The 19,695-nt window shown below is 38.8% G+C and overlaps 2 protein-coding genes across 3 annotated transcripts; both read left to right on the top strand.

Moving 5' to 3' along the window:
* Window positions 1-575: 575 nt before the first annotated feature.
* Window positions 576-13,658, top strand: LOC135491985 (RING finger protein unkempt homolog). The gene is made up of 15 exons (XM_064778015.1): window positions 576-631; window positions 737-946; window positions 2,005-2,312; window positions 2,595-2,730; window positions 2,927-3,044; window positions 3,427-3,511; window positions 3,852-4,123; window positions 4,334-4,480; window positions 4,738-4,957; window positions 5,396-5,512; window positions 5,657-5,838; window positions 6,103-6,345; window positions 6,781-6,876; window positions 7,231-7,392; window positions 7,738-13,658. The coding sequence occupies exons 1-15, from the start codon at window positions 576-578 to the stop codon at window positions 7,912-7,914; spliced, it is 2,529 nt and encodes an 842-aa protein (XP_064634085.1). The 3' UTR covers window positions 7,915-13,658.
* Window positions 13,659-14,764: 1,106 nt separating this feature from the next.
* LOC135491979 (histone H3.3A) lies at window positions 14,765-17,551 on the top strand. 2 transcript variants are annotated; one of them, XM_064777990.1, is made up of 3 exons: window positions 14,765-14,829; window positions 15,595-15,892; window positions 16,099-17,551. In XM_064777990.1, exons 2-3 carry the CDS (start codon window positions 15,611-15,613, stop codon window positions 16,225-16,227), a joined length of 411 nt encoding a protein of 136 aa, XP_064634060.1. In that variant the 5' UTR covers window positions 14,765-14,829; window positions 15,595-15,610; the 3' UTR covers window positions 16,228-17,551. The 2 variants fall into 2 exon arrangements, with proteins under 2 accessions (XP_064634060.1, XP_064634070.1); XM_064778000.1 differs by lacking the exon at window positions 14,765-14,829 and adding an exon at window positions 15,104-15,122.
* Window positions 17,552-19,695: the final 2,144 nt, after the last annotated feature.

Genomic DNA, 19,695 nt, shown 5'->3' with positions numbered 1-19,695 from the left:
ATGCTGTGTAACCGATTCCATCCCCGACCCTCTTTAAACCTCGCAAGGACTCCATTGAGAGGGCAGTCGAAACGTCTTCTGTCCGGTTTTACAGCTATAAATTGTTTTTTGTTCTGTCATTTCGTCTGGAGATGGCGCTTCAGTAGTTACCACTTCTGATTGGTTAAAAGTTTATAGAAGTGGTTCTGAGCAGGGGGGTCAGAGTCTTGGGTCCGAGTAAAAGTTTAAAATCCACTATTAAGTGTCAAATTTTATTCATAAAGATCATGTTATTTATTAATTTTATGAGAGAAAGTGGCACTAATTCGGCCTGAATAAGTTTTACAGTCTGAATTGGCGACACAGTTTATGACGTAGGATTGTCAAACCCTGAATCTCAGGATGCTGACATCCAAGATGGCGGCAATCATCAAATCCAGTGTCTGAATTTTTTTATTTTCGGCACTGGGGCGAGTTTGTCAACCACCCGTGTGTCAATCAACATCAACTTGGGCACGTGACCAGAATTACCCAATCAATGGGGAGATTCTCATATGCGCAATTGATGTGCGCAAAGGACTTTTATTGATATCAAAATGCCGTCGGAAAGTACACTTTTGCAAACGCCAACAGAAAAGCCTCATCATTACACGTAAGCCTTGATTGATATCTGTCTAAATTGTCACTTTGTCATTTGGGGTTATCTTTAGATCCTTAAAATACAGGGTTTGTCACAATCACCCCTTTTTACTTGCAGGTATTTGAAGGAGTTTAGAACGCAACAATGTCCTCTTTTCTTGCAACACAAGTGCACACAACATCGACCTTTCACATGTTTTCATTGGCATTTTATGAACCAGAGACGCAGAAGACCAATTAGGAAGAGAGATGGAACGTTTAATTACAACCCTGATGTCTATTGCACCAAGTATGACGAGACGTCAGGCATGTGCCCCGAAGGTGACGAGTGAGTGTTTGATTTGTTTTGCTTTTCAAATTTTGGTGGGAAAACAAAACACAACAAAGTTCCAATCAAAATGTCAAAATATTGCATCCTAACATCGTAGTTAAAGTGCCAATGGTGTCACTACGTAAGTAACAAGTAATCAGCGGTGCTGTTATCACCTTTCACGGTTGGATAGGCTCAGCAGGGGCCTTGTTTTGAGAGTGTGATTTTTGACATACACAAAGTTGTAAACAAAGATGGCCGCCGCATTTCCCGCGAATACAATGTATTGTACACGCTTTATTGTGTTGGTCATGTACATTTCTTCAAATTTCGCTTGTAAGATTCTTGAAACAGTTTATGCCTTGATAAACTTTTTATGACATTGGCATTTATGATGACCAATTCGCTGACAACTGTCAAAAATCAAACAATGTTGTTACTTTTGAGTTTGACAGGTAGGCCTAGTCAAACTACCGGCCTAGCTGAAGTTGCCTTCTAATTCCTCAATCCTCATTCTCAAGTAATTACTTATTCCTTGTTCCCAATGTGAGCGCTAAGTCAGTGATTCATTAGTGAGGGCTAAATAAAGTTATTATTGGCAATAAAGGCCTATGCTCACCCCAAGGCCCAACCATATAACTGTCTGAGAATCTGGAAAAAGTAATCGGGAATAATATAAGGAATAAGAAATAAGGAACCAACTTCAGCTAGGTACTCAAACTGTCAACACATCATCATCCGACATCATGACATGGATGGTCAATCATTTTGTAGAATCCTTAATTTTGCTGAGTAGGCTATGTCTACTTCAGTTTTAACCGCTACTTGATTATGAAATTGCATGTATTATAAACAGAATCTTGACCTAATTTCTATTGTTTACATTTAAAAACAAGGAACAGTAACACTTAGATAGTGACTAATGTGGAACATTACATTCTTTACATTCTCGATCTTGTAATACTAATGTCTAGAAAAAAACAATATCTTTTAAGAACAACAATGAGGGACAGCGAGTTGAGCTTGGCAGTGGCACAAACTGCAGTATGTAATGTTTGCCACCCATTCTTTTCCAGTTGTCCATTCTTACACAGAACAGCTGGGGACACAGAGCGGCGGTATCACCTCCGATACTACAAGACCGGAACCTGCGTTCATGAAACGGATGCCAAAGGAAACTGTGTGAAAAATGGACCCCATTGTGCTTTTGCTCACGGTGCCCATGATCTGCGGCCACCTGTCTACGATGTAAGGGAATTACAAGCAATGGACGTGAATGATCCAAACTTGGTGAAAGTGTTGGCCCCTGACCCAACCACACCTGTAGGAACTCCCAGTAGTATAGAGAAGGACAGAATATTAAATGAAGACCCAAAGTGGAATGGTAAGGATTTCAAATCAAAACTTGTATTTAGCTGCTAACGAAGAGGAAGATAATTTCGAAGGAGAAATTTGAACCAAGGGTCCTTCTGGTGTCTGTGCCAGGGAAAGAAAAGCCCCACAAAAGGAGAAACAAGACTCAAGAGCAGCTTGCAGTGAACTCTGCCTCTTGCCAAAGGTGCAGCCAATAAACCCAACTGGTGCCAAATCATCGTGGCATGTAAAGAAATGCTTGCCATGCCTTGGAATAACTGTTTTAACACGATGTCATTCGACTTCGTTTCAGATACGAATTACGTGTTAGCCTACTACAAGACGGAACAATGTAAGCGGCCACCTAGGTTATGTAGACAAGGTTATGCATGTCCGTCTTATCATAACTCGAGAGATAGAAGAAGAAGTCCCAAGAAATTCAAATACAGGTGAGAAAAATATAATTTTACCACTACCCCTTAATGCCAGAGACACCAGAGAAGATGGTTCAGATTTTGATCCAAAAACGAACGAGGTGGCATTTTTACAAAGGATAAATATTGTAAGGTCTTTCTCTGCATGTCAAGAAAAGGACCCTCTGAATATAGCTGTGTTCCTTACCACATTATCTTGCGATTGTTTAAGGTCGACACCTTGTCCTAATGTGAAACATGGCGACGACTGGGGGGATCCAGGCCAGTGTGAGAGTGGTGACAACTGTTCCTATTGCCATACAAGAACTGAACAGCAGTTTCATCCAGAGGTAGGTTGTGCTGTGAAGTGCCAGGAATTTGGTGCCTTCAAAGCCGTGCCGGTTCATCCAGATATGCAATCCTGTGGCTGTGTTCTCCCTGGGATTGAGCGGATCCCGGGCCCGATTATGGTAGCCAGCAGTGTTAACCACTAGGCTATGAGGCTACTCCTGAATATGGAACCATCTTTCTGGCCGACTCAGTAATACTCCTAATGCCTTACCTTCTTAGCATTGCACCATGCCAAAGGCCATTTGAAGTCTTATTGGTTTGCTGGTAGCAGTGGATGTTAATGAGAAGAAATGACTAGACTGACAAGTCCCTTGTGACAGTGACTGCAAATTATAGCTTTATTTCATCAATTGTGCTTTAAGTTTATTCTTGACCTTTCAGATCTACAAGTCAACAAAGTGTAATGATATGGTACAGACTGCATATTGCCCAAGAGGACCTTTTTGTGCTTTTGCTCATGTGGAACGTAAGTTTTTAAAAGTGAATCTACAGGATCATGATTATATTAACTGTGCTCTGTGGACTGAATGGTTCTCAACATGATAGAACAGCCAGGTCAAATTGTCTGAGTTGGCAATTTAATTTGTGACGTCCACCACATGTTTCTTGCATTATCTTGTTTTGTCGTGACTTTTAACTGGGATTGGTAATGCGAAGCTCCTTCTGGTCAGCTTGTATTTCTGGCTGGAGCGTGGCACATCCACAGACTAGCACTGGCGTAGTAGAGCAGTCAAATTTGCCAAACCATGTAACATCTCGTTCATTTGTAACTTCTGCCACCTATAAAATAAGATTTCTTGTTTCAGAGGAAATGACTACGCAACGGGAGTTGCCGTCAAGTTGTGATAATAGTTTAGCAGCCTTTCTAACGAATGCTTTGCCAGAGGCAGAGCTGGGGACGGATAATACACTAGATGGCTCAAATCACAAGGAATGCGAGAATAGCAATAACCAACATCAGGATTACTCAAATAATGATCACCCCTTTTTAATACCAGGACAATTGAAAACTAGTTTGGAAAATTTTTCATCGAATCATACAATACAGCAGAATAACCAATGGCAAGGTCAAATTATGGTAAGTAAGGGTTCGAAATTTGTTAGTCTGTGAAATTGTAAGTTTCATTTGATGTACTGTAGAACCTCTTATCAAGGACCTCCTTGACACCCAACCCAATAGTAGATCCAGTTGAAGCTGTTGGGCCAATTGCCAGTGATTATGTGCATGGTATAAAGTTCTATTTGTCATTGTAAAATATTCTACATAGTCTATGATTCACTTTTCCAGGCATCGTCACCAAGTTACAGCAATCACCAGCCAATATTGTTACCTGAACCAATAGGAAAGGGGCGATCAAATAGCACATCTAGTTCTTCTGATTTAGGAATAGGCCAGTATCCCAAGGCGCCTGGTTCAGAACGAGAGGACACGCAGGTTCGTAGATTGTCACCATGATTATCAACTGCTTTTACTAGAAGTCAGGTTTGTTGCTGTAGTATAAGCAGCTAAGAAAAGAAAAAATGCCTCATTTTCCCAATAAATGTCAGAAAAAAAGGCTGCCCATGAGATTTTCTTCCATGCTAAGCACTTAGCATTGCACTCCGACTCCCCATGGCAAGTACTTTAGCAGTTAAGGTCCTACTCATCCCTCTGTTCCTGCATACTCAAAAAATATGTGTTGTCTTTTTCAGGCCAAACTTAGACAACAAATACTAGCGATAGATAACGACCCGTTGTTAGACCCAACAGATAAAGCGAAAAGAAAACAGAAGCTGTTGATATACCACAACTTGAATTCTTCCAGTCCTTTGCCGTCTAGTATAAGTACCACCCCTCCAACACCATCATCAACTATGTCTCCACACGCTCCATCGTTTTATCCTGCTGGTGATACCGTTGAATCAGTCATAGGTAAGAAGATAGTCATCAGTAAGAAGGACAATTCTCTCAAGAGGGCTCTGTCTGTTTTAAGGACTCATTAGAATTTGCAGGAAATTTTTGCTTTTTAGCTCCCAACTCAGCTGCCACTGCACCAAATTCAAGTCGCTTTCTCAAGGCTAAAGTGGTCAGTGAAAATGTCAACGATGATATAAAAATACCCTCACAGTGCCAAATTATGACTCACTAATCTCAAGATTGTACAGTGGAACCTCCCTTAGCGGACACCTCCCTATTAAGGACAACCTCTCTATTAAGGGCACTACTTTTGGTCCCAAATTGGTTGTTTCCATTCAATTTGGCCTCTCTAATCAGGACACCTCTGTAATGAGGACAGCACTTGTCAGTCCCGAGGGTGTCCTTAATAGAGAGGTTCGACTGTACATGTAAATATTGAGTCGTTTCTTTCAGGTAACGCATTAGATGATCTGAAATTAGACGACTTTGACTTATCCTCTATAGACAAGGAATTAGAACGAGATAATGACTCTGTGTGTAGTTCTTATAGTGCTGGACTCTCTGCTTCTGGTGAGTATGAAATATTATGTCAGCTATACATGCAGTACTATTAAGTTAAGGGGTGCCCCAATCTCTATTTTTCAATGTGCTGCTGCTATTTGCGAGGGCCAAAAACAGTACACCTTCAAAGCGTTATGTCTTGAACATTTTCAGGTTATTTAGGTGCGACATCAGTTCCAGTGAATATTCCTAGTAATATGAACCATGTTCACCACACTGGGGGAAGTGTCAGCAGCCTGTCTCAGTCGCCGCCCTCTCCGTTCGGAAGTTTACCACCTGCGTTTGTGCCACAGCACATACAACAGCAACAGAGGCAGGAGCAACAACTAGAACTGGTAGGTTAGGTGCCACGCAAGTTAGCGATTTGAATCACTGTAACCTACGATGATAGTCGCTGCTATGTACTACCAAAATATCTCTCGTCTGCGGGTAAAGCTGGTAATTGTTTGATTTTATGTTGATTGCACATTGCTGCAATCATGGATTCTTGGTGGTGGTGCGCATTCTCTTTGAGAGTGAAACTCGCTTAACATGCTTGACTTTGGTTCCTCTTGATAGATCTACTTCATCACACTTTCTACTTCATCACCCTTTTTCAGGCTGCTGCTGCATTTCTAAGTAAACCAAATCCTGGGAAATATGCTGTGCCAAGTTATTCAGATATGAACTCGACGTCAAGCTCGATGTCACCTCGGACAAGTTTGGCCCAGTCACCACTGATCATGAGTGGCCCATTCTCATCAGCTGCTGCATCGAATGAAGTACAGAGATTACGGGAGGAATTGTCGTCAAATAAGGCCAAGTTGGCGTCTTGGGAAGAAGGAATTGCTCAGGCAAGGAGTGTAAGTGAAGCACAGAATCGGGTTCGGAAGATCTGTGTTTGGGGGTGGGTATGTTCTGGCATGTTTATCACCTCGGGTGAACACTTTGGCACATATATACAGTTGAGTGGGGAGATTCATGACTGTGTTGATAGTGGGGGAGAGGTTGAAAATTATGTGGAGGAACTAGGAACTCAATGCTAGGAACTAGGTTGGATGCGATTTTGGAGGTGAAATTTGTTAGCAGTCGGTTGACGGTGACAGTGTTTTCTGTGCAAGTTAGTCATTATGCTGATACCTTATAACATGTATAAGCTCAATGAGTGAAAGTCGAATAGGCCTAGATGAAGAGTTTATTCAGGGAATTCTATATGTACACCTTTCATAGGGTTTATATATCAGTAGTTTTTTTGGATTTAATCAAGATGGAATATTCACAGTGTCTTCGTGTTTCAGGCCTGCGATGCGTGGAAAAAAGAAGCAGAGGAATCAATACGAAAGGCAAAAGCAGTGGAAGAGGAGAAATCCATGATAGCTAAACAAAGAGATGAGGTAAAACCAGAAATTAAACCATGTAGACCACACTGAATGACATAATGGTGTGACATTACCATTATGGCTATACTTCAACAGGGTGTCACTTGTCAAAGAAGGCAGCAAAGATATGAATCTGAAACAGTCCACGAACCTGAGGTTTTGAATGATCACAATTCTTGTATGGTCCTGTTTGATCTGATTTGACGCACAGTGTTCGGATAGTGAGATAAAAAGTCTCCAAAAATACAAGTTATCATGATGGCACTACTAAGTTCTTGTGATCTTCATGTTAGAAAATAATAGTGGATTTTTAATTTTCAGGAAACTTGTCGATAGTTACTCTGATGCCCTTTTCTGTTTTTGTTTCAGGCTTTAAAAGAAATTAGTACGTTAAAACAAGATGTGGAACTAGTGTCCGGTAGTCCTTTCTTACGGTGTTTGCAAAGAACCAATGATATTGACAAGTTAACGCTCGGACAGTTGAAACAAATACAGTTACAATTGAAACTGGATGGGGAACGAATAGATAAGGTAAGAGTAAGGAATAGTAGATCTTTTGTCTTGATTGATGTGACAGAAAAGTGCATCATTTGGAGAATTCAACACTGTTTTAACATTTGAAATTTGGCAATGTTCATCGGTGCTTGCAGTTTAACCAAGCTCCACCTGTTACCGGCCATTTTAGAGGAATATTGCAGCTGTTTTTTTATGAAGATGGTCATGGGTTCAAATCTCTCTGGGATGAGATGCCACGGAGCATGGTGGGCAAATATTTGTTGAAAAAGCCCTCTACATAAACTTGAAACTAAAAACCCAAATCTATCGATTTCTAAAATTCTCTCCCAAAGTTCAAAATCTGTTTCCTTCTCTTTTCAGTTGGTGTATGAACTTTCGACTATGAAATGTGTCTCGTGTCAGGAGCACAATCGAAGTGTAGCTATACTACCATGTAATCACTACGTGTTATGTGAAAGCTGCGCGTCTAAACGAACTGAATGCCCATACTGTCATGTGCAGATACAGCAGAGGAATATGATGCTGCAGCCAATGTAACACAGGATAGTGATTAGCTCTATATATAATTATATAATTAGACCTTTTGTTTTGATGTTGTTCATCATTTTAAATCCATTCGGTGAATTGACTAAATATCACTTGTGTGTCAATACTGTCAGACATTTTACTACATGTATTTTATGGTTGAAAGTGCGTGACTTTGCAGCATTAGTTTACTGCATGTTGCTATAGTACATGTATACAGCGTATGTACATTTACATCTATAGTGGTGTTAGTCTCCTTATCCAGAACAATTATGTCTCCTGTCCAAATTGCTCTCAGTTAAGGTTTTGGGATTTATCCAAGTGGAGTTTGTGGAAAATGCCTTTCCATTCTTCTTACTGCTAATTAGATTATGCTGCTTGGTAAAATAAAACAAAAAACAAAGTATTTCCAAAAAACTAAACGCTTAATGATTGCGCTGGGAAAGTGCCTCGCATGACAGGGCATTTAGACACCACTGTTTGAATATATTTTGTCTTATTTAGACAATATGACTTCATTCTGGATAGAGAGATCATCAGTATCATTGTCATGTATATCTTCTTTTGTCCTTAGCACAAAAAATGTCATGATTAACACCTTGTTGGCTGTTTGGTGATTAACATGCAAATTAGACGCAGTTGTAGGTTATACTATACCATTGTATCATACCAAGGTTTATTTAATTTAGTGGAAAAGTGGCATCTTGTAGCAGGGAGAGTTTCACTTGGTACACTTTGGGTTTGTACATGTATGAAGAATTGTGGAGAAACAAGTGGAAATGTTCAATTCATGGAGAGCTTTATAGTTGCAGAATGACTTGGCGATAATATTCAATATGTTCTGTAAGGCCAAAGAAATCAAGATGGATTGAGCAGTTTTCTTTTGATGACTCACTCAGTTCCATGATCACCAAAAAGGAATCGGTATCAATCGAGAGGTTTTAGAATTTGAAACTGAACCTTTAAGTAGTTTATCCAAGAAGAAATGTTTTGTAGGTCCCCTGATGAGGACACTTTTTAGCTGCTGCATCATCAGCATTCATTGCTTCCACAACCAGACCCTTTTGGAATATTTTATGATGAATATTATAATGAGGCCATAATGAATATTATAATGAGGTTAAGCAGCAAACTCAAGAGGCACCATCTATAAACTGACAACTGCAGTACAGATTGTATTGAAAAGGAACGCAGACAGGGGCTAACAAATAATAAGTTGTTAACTGAATACTTTATCAATGATGATATTTCCTATACTATAAAGACCTCCAATGAAGAGTTTAAGATGTGTTAACACTTGTGATTGAAGCTTATCTTGAAACTCTCCTTGTTGATTTAAGATTAGATGTGTCCGTTGATTTACTGAACACTGTCACTGAAGTGAAAGTAGGGACAGAATTATCATACATGTTTTCTTCTCAGTCATAAATTTCAATTAGTAAAAAATGCATGGGAAGAAGCAACTCTTGTACGGAAGTTGCTCCGAAATATTAGCTGATGAGTTTTTAGATGCTAAAGCATTGTAAGGAAACCAAATAACTGAAGTTGTGTCATTTTGTCATTGCGTACATTATGTAATTTAGTGTTAAATTCTTTAATACTTGATAGAAATAATAATGTGGTTATATTCTGCTAACGAAAGTAATGCTTCCATTTAATTCATTTCAAATTGTATCCAAAACCACACAAATTGTTTTGAGGCTGCAGCTCATTTCCTTCATTCGAGTTTCCTTCCCTGATACCTGATCAAAGTTTAATATTTTAGGCCCTAAGAAGGTTTCTATGTGATTTTGCCTGTGTTCTGCGAATGTCCACCTTTTTCTGATGACTGTGACACATGTATGTGTAGCCTCGTCCTAAAAGGTGAAAGAAATTGTTTCAATGCATGTTTTTGATACAAATAGCATGAAGTTTGGGCCGTGAACATTCTTAGAATCTTTTTGTTTTCGGAATATGGTTCCGATCTGATTATTGTTCGGGTGAATATATATAAGACCCCTAAAACTGTGTAAGTTAGCTTGAGTGTACCTTTCAAACCCTGCTGAACTGCTCCCTTCGGTTTCTAAACTGACTAAAATCCATGCTGATGTTCTACAATTTGATGCCCTTGTATAACTTGAAAGGGCCCAAATAGTTCTTTTCTCTAGAAAAAAACAGAGCGCTTTCACCTTCCAACCCATCTCAAAACCTGGGTGTGGGTAACAGTCACCCAACATATTATTAAGTGTGGCCTTGACTATGATGTGCAATGATGGGAGATAGCTTAATGTCGTAGGACTATGCATTGATGAAAGATTTTGGATTTTGGAGAGAAAATGGGATGGTGCTAATGTGAATCTTTTGAGAGCACGTCAAGAATTCATGCCATTTTAATATTTCTTAAGATACATGTAGGTTAAAGTTAACCCTTTAGGATCCTTTAAGGTAATAAAAGGTACTAATGTATGTTTTTAGACCCTGCAAGAGTTCATGAAATCTCAGAGAAATTACATAAGTTTTCTGATCTTACAATATAAGTGATGGAGTCTGAGTGGGTATCTAGGATATGGGCATTACGCAATAAACAATATTTTTTCTAATGAAAAGAAGACTGATTTACTCGTATTGGGAAAGCCTTGCATTGTATTTGGAGAGAAAATTAAGAGTTTCAATTGTGTAGAAATCCAGTTTTGATAAAACCCTGTTTTGTATTAAATCCCGAAAATAAGGCAAGTTGAACAAATTTTATTTTTCTAAATATTTACACAAAATTGTTGTGATTGGAAAAATTTGCTTTCAGTTACATGTATCTTAATCTTTTTCCCAAAAAGATTATAAATTTTCTTTTGAGCACTGTTTTCAATCATTACTTATGGGTGCGTGCTCGATTTTTTAGTTCTGGACAATGTTCCATTTGAATATCTCAGTTTTTGGCTGAAGTTGTAAGAAATTGCAGCCGCTAGAAACCCAAGAGGGTCTGTAAAGTCGACACAATGATGATGATGATTAGTCAGAGGATGCAAAAATCCCCCCCCCCAGAAAGAAACAGAAATCAAAAATTGGGCTAGAAGTGCTTCTCTCACACATCCACAGCTGTCACACTCCCACAACAAGTAATCATCTGGCACAAATCCCACAATATCCTGAATCAAATTAGACACACCGTTGCCTGCTTCTAGAAATAACACCTTTTAAAGCTGTACGCCTCTAGTCTTGATGTGTTTAAATGTACTACATACTGTAGTAGGGAACCGTATGTATTTACTGTGCAGTGACGTTCTGTTGTAAAGTTTCTGTAGGAAAAAAGACAATGGTGCTAAAAAAATGTTGTAATGATCTGTGCCTCTTCTTATTCACTCTCTATTTTGAAAAGACGTGAAAATGAAGAAGATAAAACAAAACTTTGTGCGAAAAATTCGGCTTTTTGTGTGGTCATCATTATTAAACAGCAAGCCCATTCAGAAGTGAAGATAAGCATTTGGAAAATTATCATTATTGAGTTGTTGAACCAACCCTTATTCGGACTTGGTTGCATCTAAATATTGGACCATGGGCGGTCAATTTGTCTTAAATACCGTTATCACAAAAACTTTAAAAGACGCTTCCTATCTTTTGAATAGATGAATGGACCAACCTTTGGATATGATCCATGTGCATCATTATAGTCATAGTCAACCGGTTTCCTTTTATCGTGTAGTACTTGTACTTTTTCGTTTTAAAGGTAAAAACGGTGCTACATAGATGTTGTTTCAAATAATACAGAAAACAAATTGCTTGAAGTTATTTCAAGTGTTAATAAAGGTTAACTTGGCAGCAAAATGATACACTTTTGAATTTCCTCGATTTGAGGAAAGAGAAGAACAGACCTAGGAACCCTTGAGAAATGAGTATGAGTTAACTGGCAAAAGATGGCATTGTTTCACTGAATCCCTGATTCAGGGCCATTGTGTAAAATATATTGTGCTAAAATGCATGAATGATCTTGGACTAATAAACTAAATGGAATTTGACCAACACCAGAACTTATTTAAAATGAATTTGACCACAGGCTGCAGTTTTTCTAGGTCTGATCCAGTTTTGAGATAGCTTGCTGCTAGGACCATATAATATCGTCATTTTCAATCGTAATACTTTCATCTTGTCATGTTCATTAAAGAATGTGATGTTAATGTGCCAACTTTCTTACATATCAACTAGGAGTGCAGTTAAAGTTTTAGGGTAACAATAATATTATTATCTACAATGTATTCTGTATTTGAGGATCAGTGAGATGCGTGTTGCAGTAAAATTACTGTGAAATCACTTCATTCATAAATTTTACCCAGTATAAGTACTTAATGTATACTTGATGTTGACTTAAACCCATATTGGTATTGGCAGTTTGATTGGAAAAACCTCTCTCTTGTTATTGGCATGATGAAAGTTGCTTAAAGTCACCCCATTCTGGTGAACCTGCTTATATTGATTAAAGTAACCTAATAAAATTTGACTGAGTAAAGTACTGGCAAGTGAGTATAAATTCAAAGCATATTTTAAGTTAGGGGGGTACTTGAAAGAAGTGATTTTACAGTACATGTATGTTTTACGTAACTCTCAACACAGGTTGCTATAGGTGTGGTTTGTTATAATTCATATATCGCTGTTAAGGTCCATCTGTCAAAGTCTCCTTTCTTAATTGAACATTGGTGTTTGAACCGTGATGGATATGTAATGAGTGACTTGAGAATTTCAGAGTTAATTTGATGCTGAATTCTCATTAACAAAGTGATAAAGCACCTTGGGTTTTACTGCAAAGTGTTGAAATTGCCTGGTAGTTTACTGCAAGTGTTAAAATTGCAAAGTTCTTTGTCATACTTTCGTGATGGAGACAGGATTTTAGGCAATTTCCTACAAGGAACTGAATGAAGGTGGGTGAGTTTATATCATGAATGGTGTGAACAGAGGCCAAGCTGTGACGTCATTTTGACATCTTTTTTAGATGTGAATCTGTGTCCTCGGCCCTGCTGATGTTACATACAAAGTGTGCCACATTTGGATGATGCCTCAGATGACATCACCACAATTCACTCCTGCCACTCCTGTGCTGAAGACAAGTGTGCCACGTGGATCAGTCACATCAGTGACTTCCAAAATGGTGTCTTTTTGTGATGACATCATTGCAGGACCTCTGTACACTGTATCTGATGCGAGCTGGAGCATTCTTTTCCATATTTTTTCCATGTTTTCCAATGTAAAAGAAGAAGGAGTCATTTGCGACAATAAGTCCTGGGTGGTAAAACTGTTGTTGACTAGGAATTACTTCATTGTTAAAATATATCATTTTTATGGTTTGGGATTTCAAAAATATACTCTCTAATAGTGCAGCTCTGAGTAATTAATAATGTAGTTTGTCAACTACATCTTTTTTGAGACATTTTGGGGTAAACCTATTTTAACAGGACTTGTCCCTGTTTTGTTCGACACAATGTGTGAAGTGAATGGGATGGCTTAATTGCTTGCATCAGTGTGGTTGACATTGCTTGGAATCAAAGTATGGAAAGATTTTCGAAAGACTTGTTGGGGAATGCTCATGTTAAGAATTAGGAACTTCCTAATACATGTATAACTAAAACGTGTTCTTGAAATTATGATCTGTAAATTGTAAATAAGACAAGTATTATATTGTAGTGTAGGATTTTATATGGCACTCCTGCGTTGTTTTTTCACTCGTGGGAATATCTCATTCTTGTATGAGCTAACAACTAAAAATACAAGTGAAAAATGTCTAGCTTTTAGAATTTGTGTTTTTTCATTTATTCACTTGATGACCATGTGCATGCTGGAATGAGAGATATCATTCTGTGGCCATGTAACATGATTTTCATCGAGCGCCTCTGATGATTGGACTTATTCTACAGCCATCGTCGTCTGAATTTCTACCAAAGGAAGTGCCACTCATTCTTGATGTAAATGTACATTATGGGTATGGACTAATGCAACAATGACAGACTCCAGATTCAGTAACAGACCTTAATGCAGCAGACCGAAATGGAGCATCAAACCTTGGTGAATTTTGTCCCATCATTCAAGCAGCATATTGGCTTCGCCTGTTCTATAGTCAGCTGTGAACAAATTAGCCTTCACACAGGATGATCATGATGAGGATGGATGTATTTGGTTTTTAAGTGATGACACTTCAGTATGCTTAGTAATAGTAGTTAGAACAAGCCAAACTTCCTGATCTTGTCTAATCCAAGCTCATCTGCATTGACACCAGGGGGTACCCCTCACTGATGTGTTTCCCACAGCTTCTCTGTGACAAAAACCTACCCAAGCTGTCATCCACAAAACTTTATCAAGTTGAATGGAGACTACATGTTTAGCTAGTAGCTAATAGGTGTCTCCTCTCTTAATTACAGGAGATATTGACACTACATGTAAGGGCGGAAAAAGTCCTCGGAGGCAGGGAGTCTGCTGGATGGACCCCCAACCAAGCCAGGTGGCTGATGACAGTCATGTTTACCTCAAATTAGTTTTACCGTATGCCAAAAAGATGAATGGGAACTTCGTGGCATATATATTTCCTTTCGTTTATAGATACCATATATTGTTTCCTACAATGTTATTTCAAGGAAACAATGCACCATTGCTTTTATCGTACTTTATTTCACTTTTTCATCAAGGAAGGTGCCTAGTTTTGAGAGCATGACACGTGCTTTTATTTACAACAGAGCTGACCCTATCATGTAAGATTTTAACCAACCAATCATGGTTGAGAATTGCTGAAATATCTACCGAATCAGCGCTCGAGTTAGACAGCCAATCAAGGCGGAGTGGGTATTGGGCCTCTCAGCCAATGAGGGCGCTCGTGACGTAATAGATAGTATATAAACCTTTTCCACTAATTTATGCATATACCAGAGTGCGTTGCGAGAATTTAAAAAAGAGAGCGAATTTTATTGCGAAAAGGTGAGTTTTATGTGTGGAAAGTTTCCAAGCACTCATGATTTTGACCGTTATTATCCTGTATGAATATACTTAGTATCAACCGATGTAAGAATTTGAGGAGAAAGTTGCGTCTAAAGCAGCTAAGACTTAAGAGATTGAAAAGTCATCTCGACCAGGAACTGCTTCATCGTGAGCCGCCATGTTCCCGGTTCATTGTTTATGTCTACCGCCATATTTCCACGCGTGTGTGTCTAGCCCAGTTTAGCGCTATCATTTTATGCTCTTGTGTGAAGTAGACGCTGTACTCTATAAATGTTTGTACATTCCTTGAATAACCAACTTTTCATATTCATGTTATTGACTGGTTTTGTGTTTAATTTGAGGTTCAGTGCGTGGAAAACTTGGCCGTCAATATTGGCGGGTTCCATGGCGGTCACATGATACATGTACATGATGTACATTGGGAATACACTCGACACACAATCAATATCAGTGACGTAGTGATTGTGTAATATATTGGAATCAGTCCCGGTTGGGATTCCCACTTTCGCCTTTGTACTTTTTCTTGCTTAGCCTTAGGCTACTAAAGTAAAATCTGTAAAAACTAATCAAATGCACACACAGTGCCACACTCGGTCAGACGAAGCCCTTGGAGACACGACAAACCTTTCCAAGGTGAAACGCAGGACTGGTCAGTGCCAAAACAATCAAACTTGTCTATAGATACCTTGCCCTTTGCTGGTGTTGACTGGTTGTATTATCAAAACGCTGCACTTTCTTTTTTAGGTAAGAAAAATCTAAGATGGCCCGTACGAAACAGACCGCCCGTAAATCAACTGGAGGAAAAGCTCCACGTAAACAGCTTGCCACTAAAGCTGCTCGTAAGAGTGCCCCATCCACCGGAGGTGTGAAGAAGCCCCATAGGTACAGGCCTGGTACAGTCGCCTTGAGAGAGATCCGTCGTTACCAGAAATCTACGGAGTTGTTGATCCGCAAACTGCCATTCCAAAGACTTGTCAGGGAAATTGCACAAGATTTCAAGACTGATCTTAGATTCCAGAGTGCGGCTATTGGAGCTTTGCAAGTAAGTATGGTTGGTGGTTGTCTTATCTTTGATGAATCGCTTCCCCTCCAGACTGGCAAGAAACCCATGTTGTACCTAAACCTAAATATTGGTGTGCCATGGCATTTACAAGGACATCGATTTTCAACCAGATATTAATGTAGTATACAACTCTACTGATTGCTTTGTGCCCTTTCAAATTTTATCTTGATTATTTTCCATTGCAGGAAGCCAGTGAAGCTTACTTGGTTGGATTGTTCGAGGACACGAATCTGTGTGCTATCCACGCCAAGCGAGTCACAATTATGCCCAAAGACATCCAACTTGCCAGAAGGATCCGTGGGGAACGAGCATAATTCTCCAAATTAACAAAGGCACATAAATGAACATCCATCATCAAACGACAGGAATCCTTCAGAAATGTATTTTAGACCAATATTGACCTTTTCATATCATAGACAGGAATTTTATATCTGGGGACTTTAAGCTAGAGGTAGTTACTCGATTATCATGTTGTCACGTGTGAATTATGTTCATAAGTTATTTTCCTGGCCATTTGTGGCCTTCTGGATGAGGTGGCTGCGAACTGACTGCAAGGGTTTGTTAAGTTTGAGGACTGATTCATATACCGAGGAGGAATTTTGTGACGATCAAGTCTATTTGCAGTTAGTGTCTTTGTGTTCAGATAGTTTAGTGTGGTGGCAAACCATTGCTTATCAGGTACTTATTGGGTGGGATTTTCATTCAAACCATCAGCTTATCGCACAAGATCCTTGTCTCCACCACAATTTTAAACTTTGAAGTGATTCCAGTCATCTGAGGATGGATATAGACAGTGCTAAATAGGAAAAGACCTTTTCACCAAAACAATAATTTTGTAATGTATGGAAGTTCTTGATCCCAAGATTACTGGTGGTTTGTCTCACAGTAGATTTATTCTGACGAAAGATGACAGCTCTCTTGCTCAGGAAGTCCGATGGCTAATTTTCATTGTGTAAATCTGGAGCATCGTCGCGTAGTCATATTGTCATGAATCAATGTATCATAGTTCCATAGTGTGTCATTCTAGCTCTATATTTTGTACTTTTGTCCTTGTAATAAATGTTTTATCCATCTATTTAAGCTGGTTGTTCACGAAAAACTGGACAACAAAAACTATCTCAGGATTTTATCGACGCAGCCAGGACTATGAATAATATCAATAATAATATTGTTAACCTCCAAAGCATTATTTGAGTAAAATAGACTGCAAGATACCATCAGTTGTTTGGGAATTTGATTAATTTGCACGGATAGTTTGGCATTGTTGCATTACCGTACCATCGGACAGTGTTTTACTGGTTCCTTAGTTTCTGGGCTGGTGATAACAAATATATTGGAAGATGTTGTAATAGTATCAGCTGTTATCGAAAAGTTTTTAACTTGTGCATGAAAAAGATCATTTGTTGTCATGTTAAATAAATTTTGCCTGTTACACATTTTCGGACAAATATTTTCTTTCGTTGTAAGAAAATTGTATGCGTTTCAGATTCACTAAAACAGTTGATAAAATTACACGATCTCCCAAAATGATTCTACATCAAAGAAGACTTGAGAGATGAAAGTAGATACACTTGCAATTATGTTTGTGTAGGTGGTATCTGGCCAGCAAATTTTAATAAAATGATAATGACAAAATGACGAGTTCTTTCAATTGTTTTTTTTAGCTCAGCTGACAAAGTCAGCGGAGCTAGTCCAATAGCTATTCGAATGGTGTCTTATCTTTCCATCCATCCATCCATCCGTGGACAAAATCGGGCCTTCTGTAACCCTAAGACCGTGGCCCTTCAAATCTGGGATTTGACACGAACAGCACAGGAAAATTGGCGCGGTTCGACTCCAATTCAGCTCACTAAGGGGCAAAAAGCGTATATTACAAAACACTTTGTCGTTTTATTCCAGCAGATAGAAGCTTGAAATAAAGTTGCATGCTGACTTATTGGCGGTGAATATCAGTCCTAGTCTCCTTTCACGAGTGTTGCCAGTGATTATCTTCTATTCCTTTGAGCTGGAGGCAGTGTAATTGATTGTACAAAGTAAGAAAAGTAGGGTGCCTGATCTCTAGTGTTCTAAAATCAAGCTAAGTAAATTCTTCAGTATGCATATCAACGGAAGGAAAAACACAATTTGTAAGTATTCTTTAATTTATACACAAGGAAGAATTTACACTATTCACCCTCAATCTTATACACAGAATCTCAGGACTACTTATTCTCGTGAAATACATGTACAGGTATAGCCAACAGTATGGTCTAACTCCTGCAGACTAATAATAAGGCCAAAGTGTCAAGGACCATGGAACTGCAAGGACCAACAAGATTGAGATCGACAGATACTGATACAGCCCTACTCAATTACTGTGTCTCGTCCTGATATGATAGTACATAGAGCGGTGTTAAAACTCTTGGTAAAGAAGTTTCCAGTCAACTTATTCAATGAAATGTTCGAACAAAAGCATGAGCAGCATATCATCTATCTGGTATTTCACCATTGTCTGCAGGGTACATCTTTACCACGCAATTCACTATTGTAGACAGGGGACATCATTACAAACTTAGTCCTGAACTCTTCTAGCAGCAGGTCCCATCTCTTGTATCTCTTGGAGCCGAGCCTCCAAATCAGTTGTATCCTTTCCATGTTCTTTGTTATACAGAATATTTGTCCTGAGCTGTTTTTCCTCAAGTCCAGGAATCCTTTGAAAGAGACCAGTGTTCAGTTCTTCATCAAAGTCATTTTCTTCCCTGAGTATACAAAAGTACAGAAGAATTGCCCCGACACTTAAGATTACAACAAATGGCTGATAAAACGGAGCCTTGTTTTCTACAAAATAGGTATTCCGTGCTTTCCATGTCCTTGCTTCACTGGTTGAAAATTTTATTGGAGTGGACATAGGATCAATTGGCTCTGTTTCCCCGGATTTTGGTCTTTGTGTGGATGTATGGAGGAGACATCCTTGACATGTCATGGGGTACCTGTAAATAGAAACAAGAACCTAGAAATTAATTGACTTGCATGAATTGATCAGATAAGGTGATCTGTCATCAGCCAACACCAATGCTACATGTAGTTGCTATCGATCATCTACAAGACACGAAATCAAAGACAGGCCATTGACATCTTATCGTCAAATCATCATCATATCACCCGCGGGCACTTTCAACCAATCAACAGACAATGGGTCAAGGATGTGTGATATTTTGTGCAAGGTGTGAAAAAACAAGCTCATTGACCAGGCCACTGACTGAAGAAATTAAGAAGTGATTGAACACAATGGAGAAGTGTAGATATGACAAGAACAACACAAACACATAACTTTTTATGGAACACCCTGTCTGTCAAAACAGAAATGACATTTACAAAGCCAAAGGGGGTAAATTATGAATGATGAAGGAAAACGATCACAAAGAAAACTTGCCTTGAGGTAGAAACAGTATTGCTGAACAAACTGTGAAGGTGCAGGACACTAGCATATCTCCTAGTGAGTGTTTTCTGATGAAACTTTAGTTGGAGAGAAAAAACTCTACTTAAGGAAGCCATGTTGATTACCAAAGTCACTGGGAACGAGAGTGGTGGCTTGTATAACTCCTGTCTCTATGTTATTTGAAGCTATTAGGGCGTTTTGTTGGCTTGAATTCATATTAATTGGTATCAAGTTATATCAATATGAATATATAAATTTAAAAGAACTGTACAAGTCAAACAATTTTGCAGAATCAACCTTTGTCTATGTCTGTGTACATGGTTGTGTACAAAATGTACAAGAAAATTAAGCTGGGAACAGAAAA

The sequence above is a fragment of the Lineus longissimus genome, chromosome 1 (assembly GCF_910592395.1).
Source record: "Lineus longissimus chromosome 1, tnLinLong1.2, whole genome shotgun sequence".
Lineage (NCBI taxonomy): Eukaryota > Metazoa > Nemertea > Pilidiophora > Heteronemertea > Lineidae > Lineus > Lineus longissimus.
The sequence above is the reverse complement of the archived record's forward strand: the minus strand, read 5'-3'. Positions and strand labels throughout refer to the sequence as shown.

Bases quoted from the DNA above. Each gene is read 5' to 3' on its own strand.
- LOC135491985 (XM_064778015.1), top strand. From the start codon at position 576: ATGCCGTCGGAAAGTACACTTTTGCAAACGCCAACAGAAAAGCCTCAT. The intron at 2,313-2,594 runs GTAAGGATTTCA...ACTTCGTTTCAG, and splicing joins TGAAGACCCAAAGTGGAATG to ATACGAATTACGTGTTAGCC. The intron at 6,877-7,230 runs GTAAAACCAGAA...TTTTTGTTTCAG, and splicing joins TAGCTAAACAAAGAGATGAG to GCTTTAAAAGAAATTAGTAC.
- LOC135491979 (XM_064777990.1), top strand. From the start codon at position 15,611: ATGGCCCGTACGAAACAGACCGCCCGTAAATCAACTGGAGGAAAAGCT. The intron at 15,893-16,098 runs GTAAGTATGGTT...TTTCCATTGCAG, and splicing joins CGGCTATTGGAGCTTTGCAA to GAAGCCAGTGAAGCTTACTT.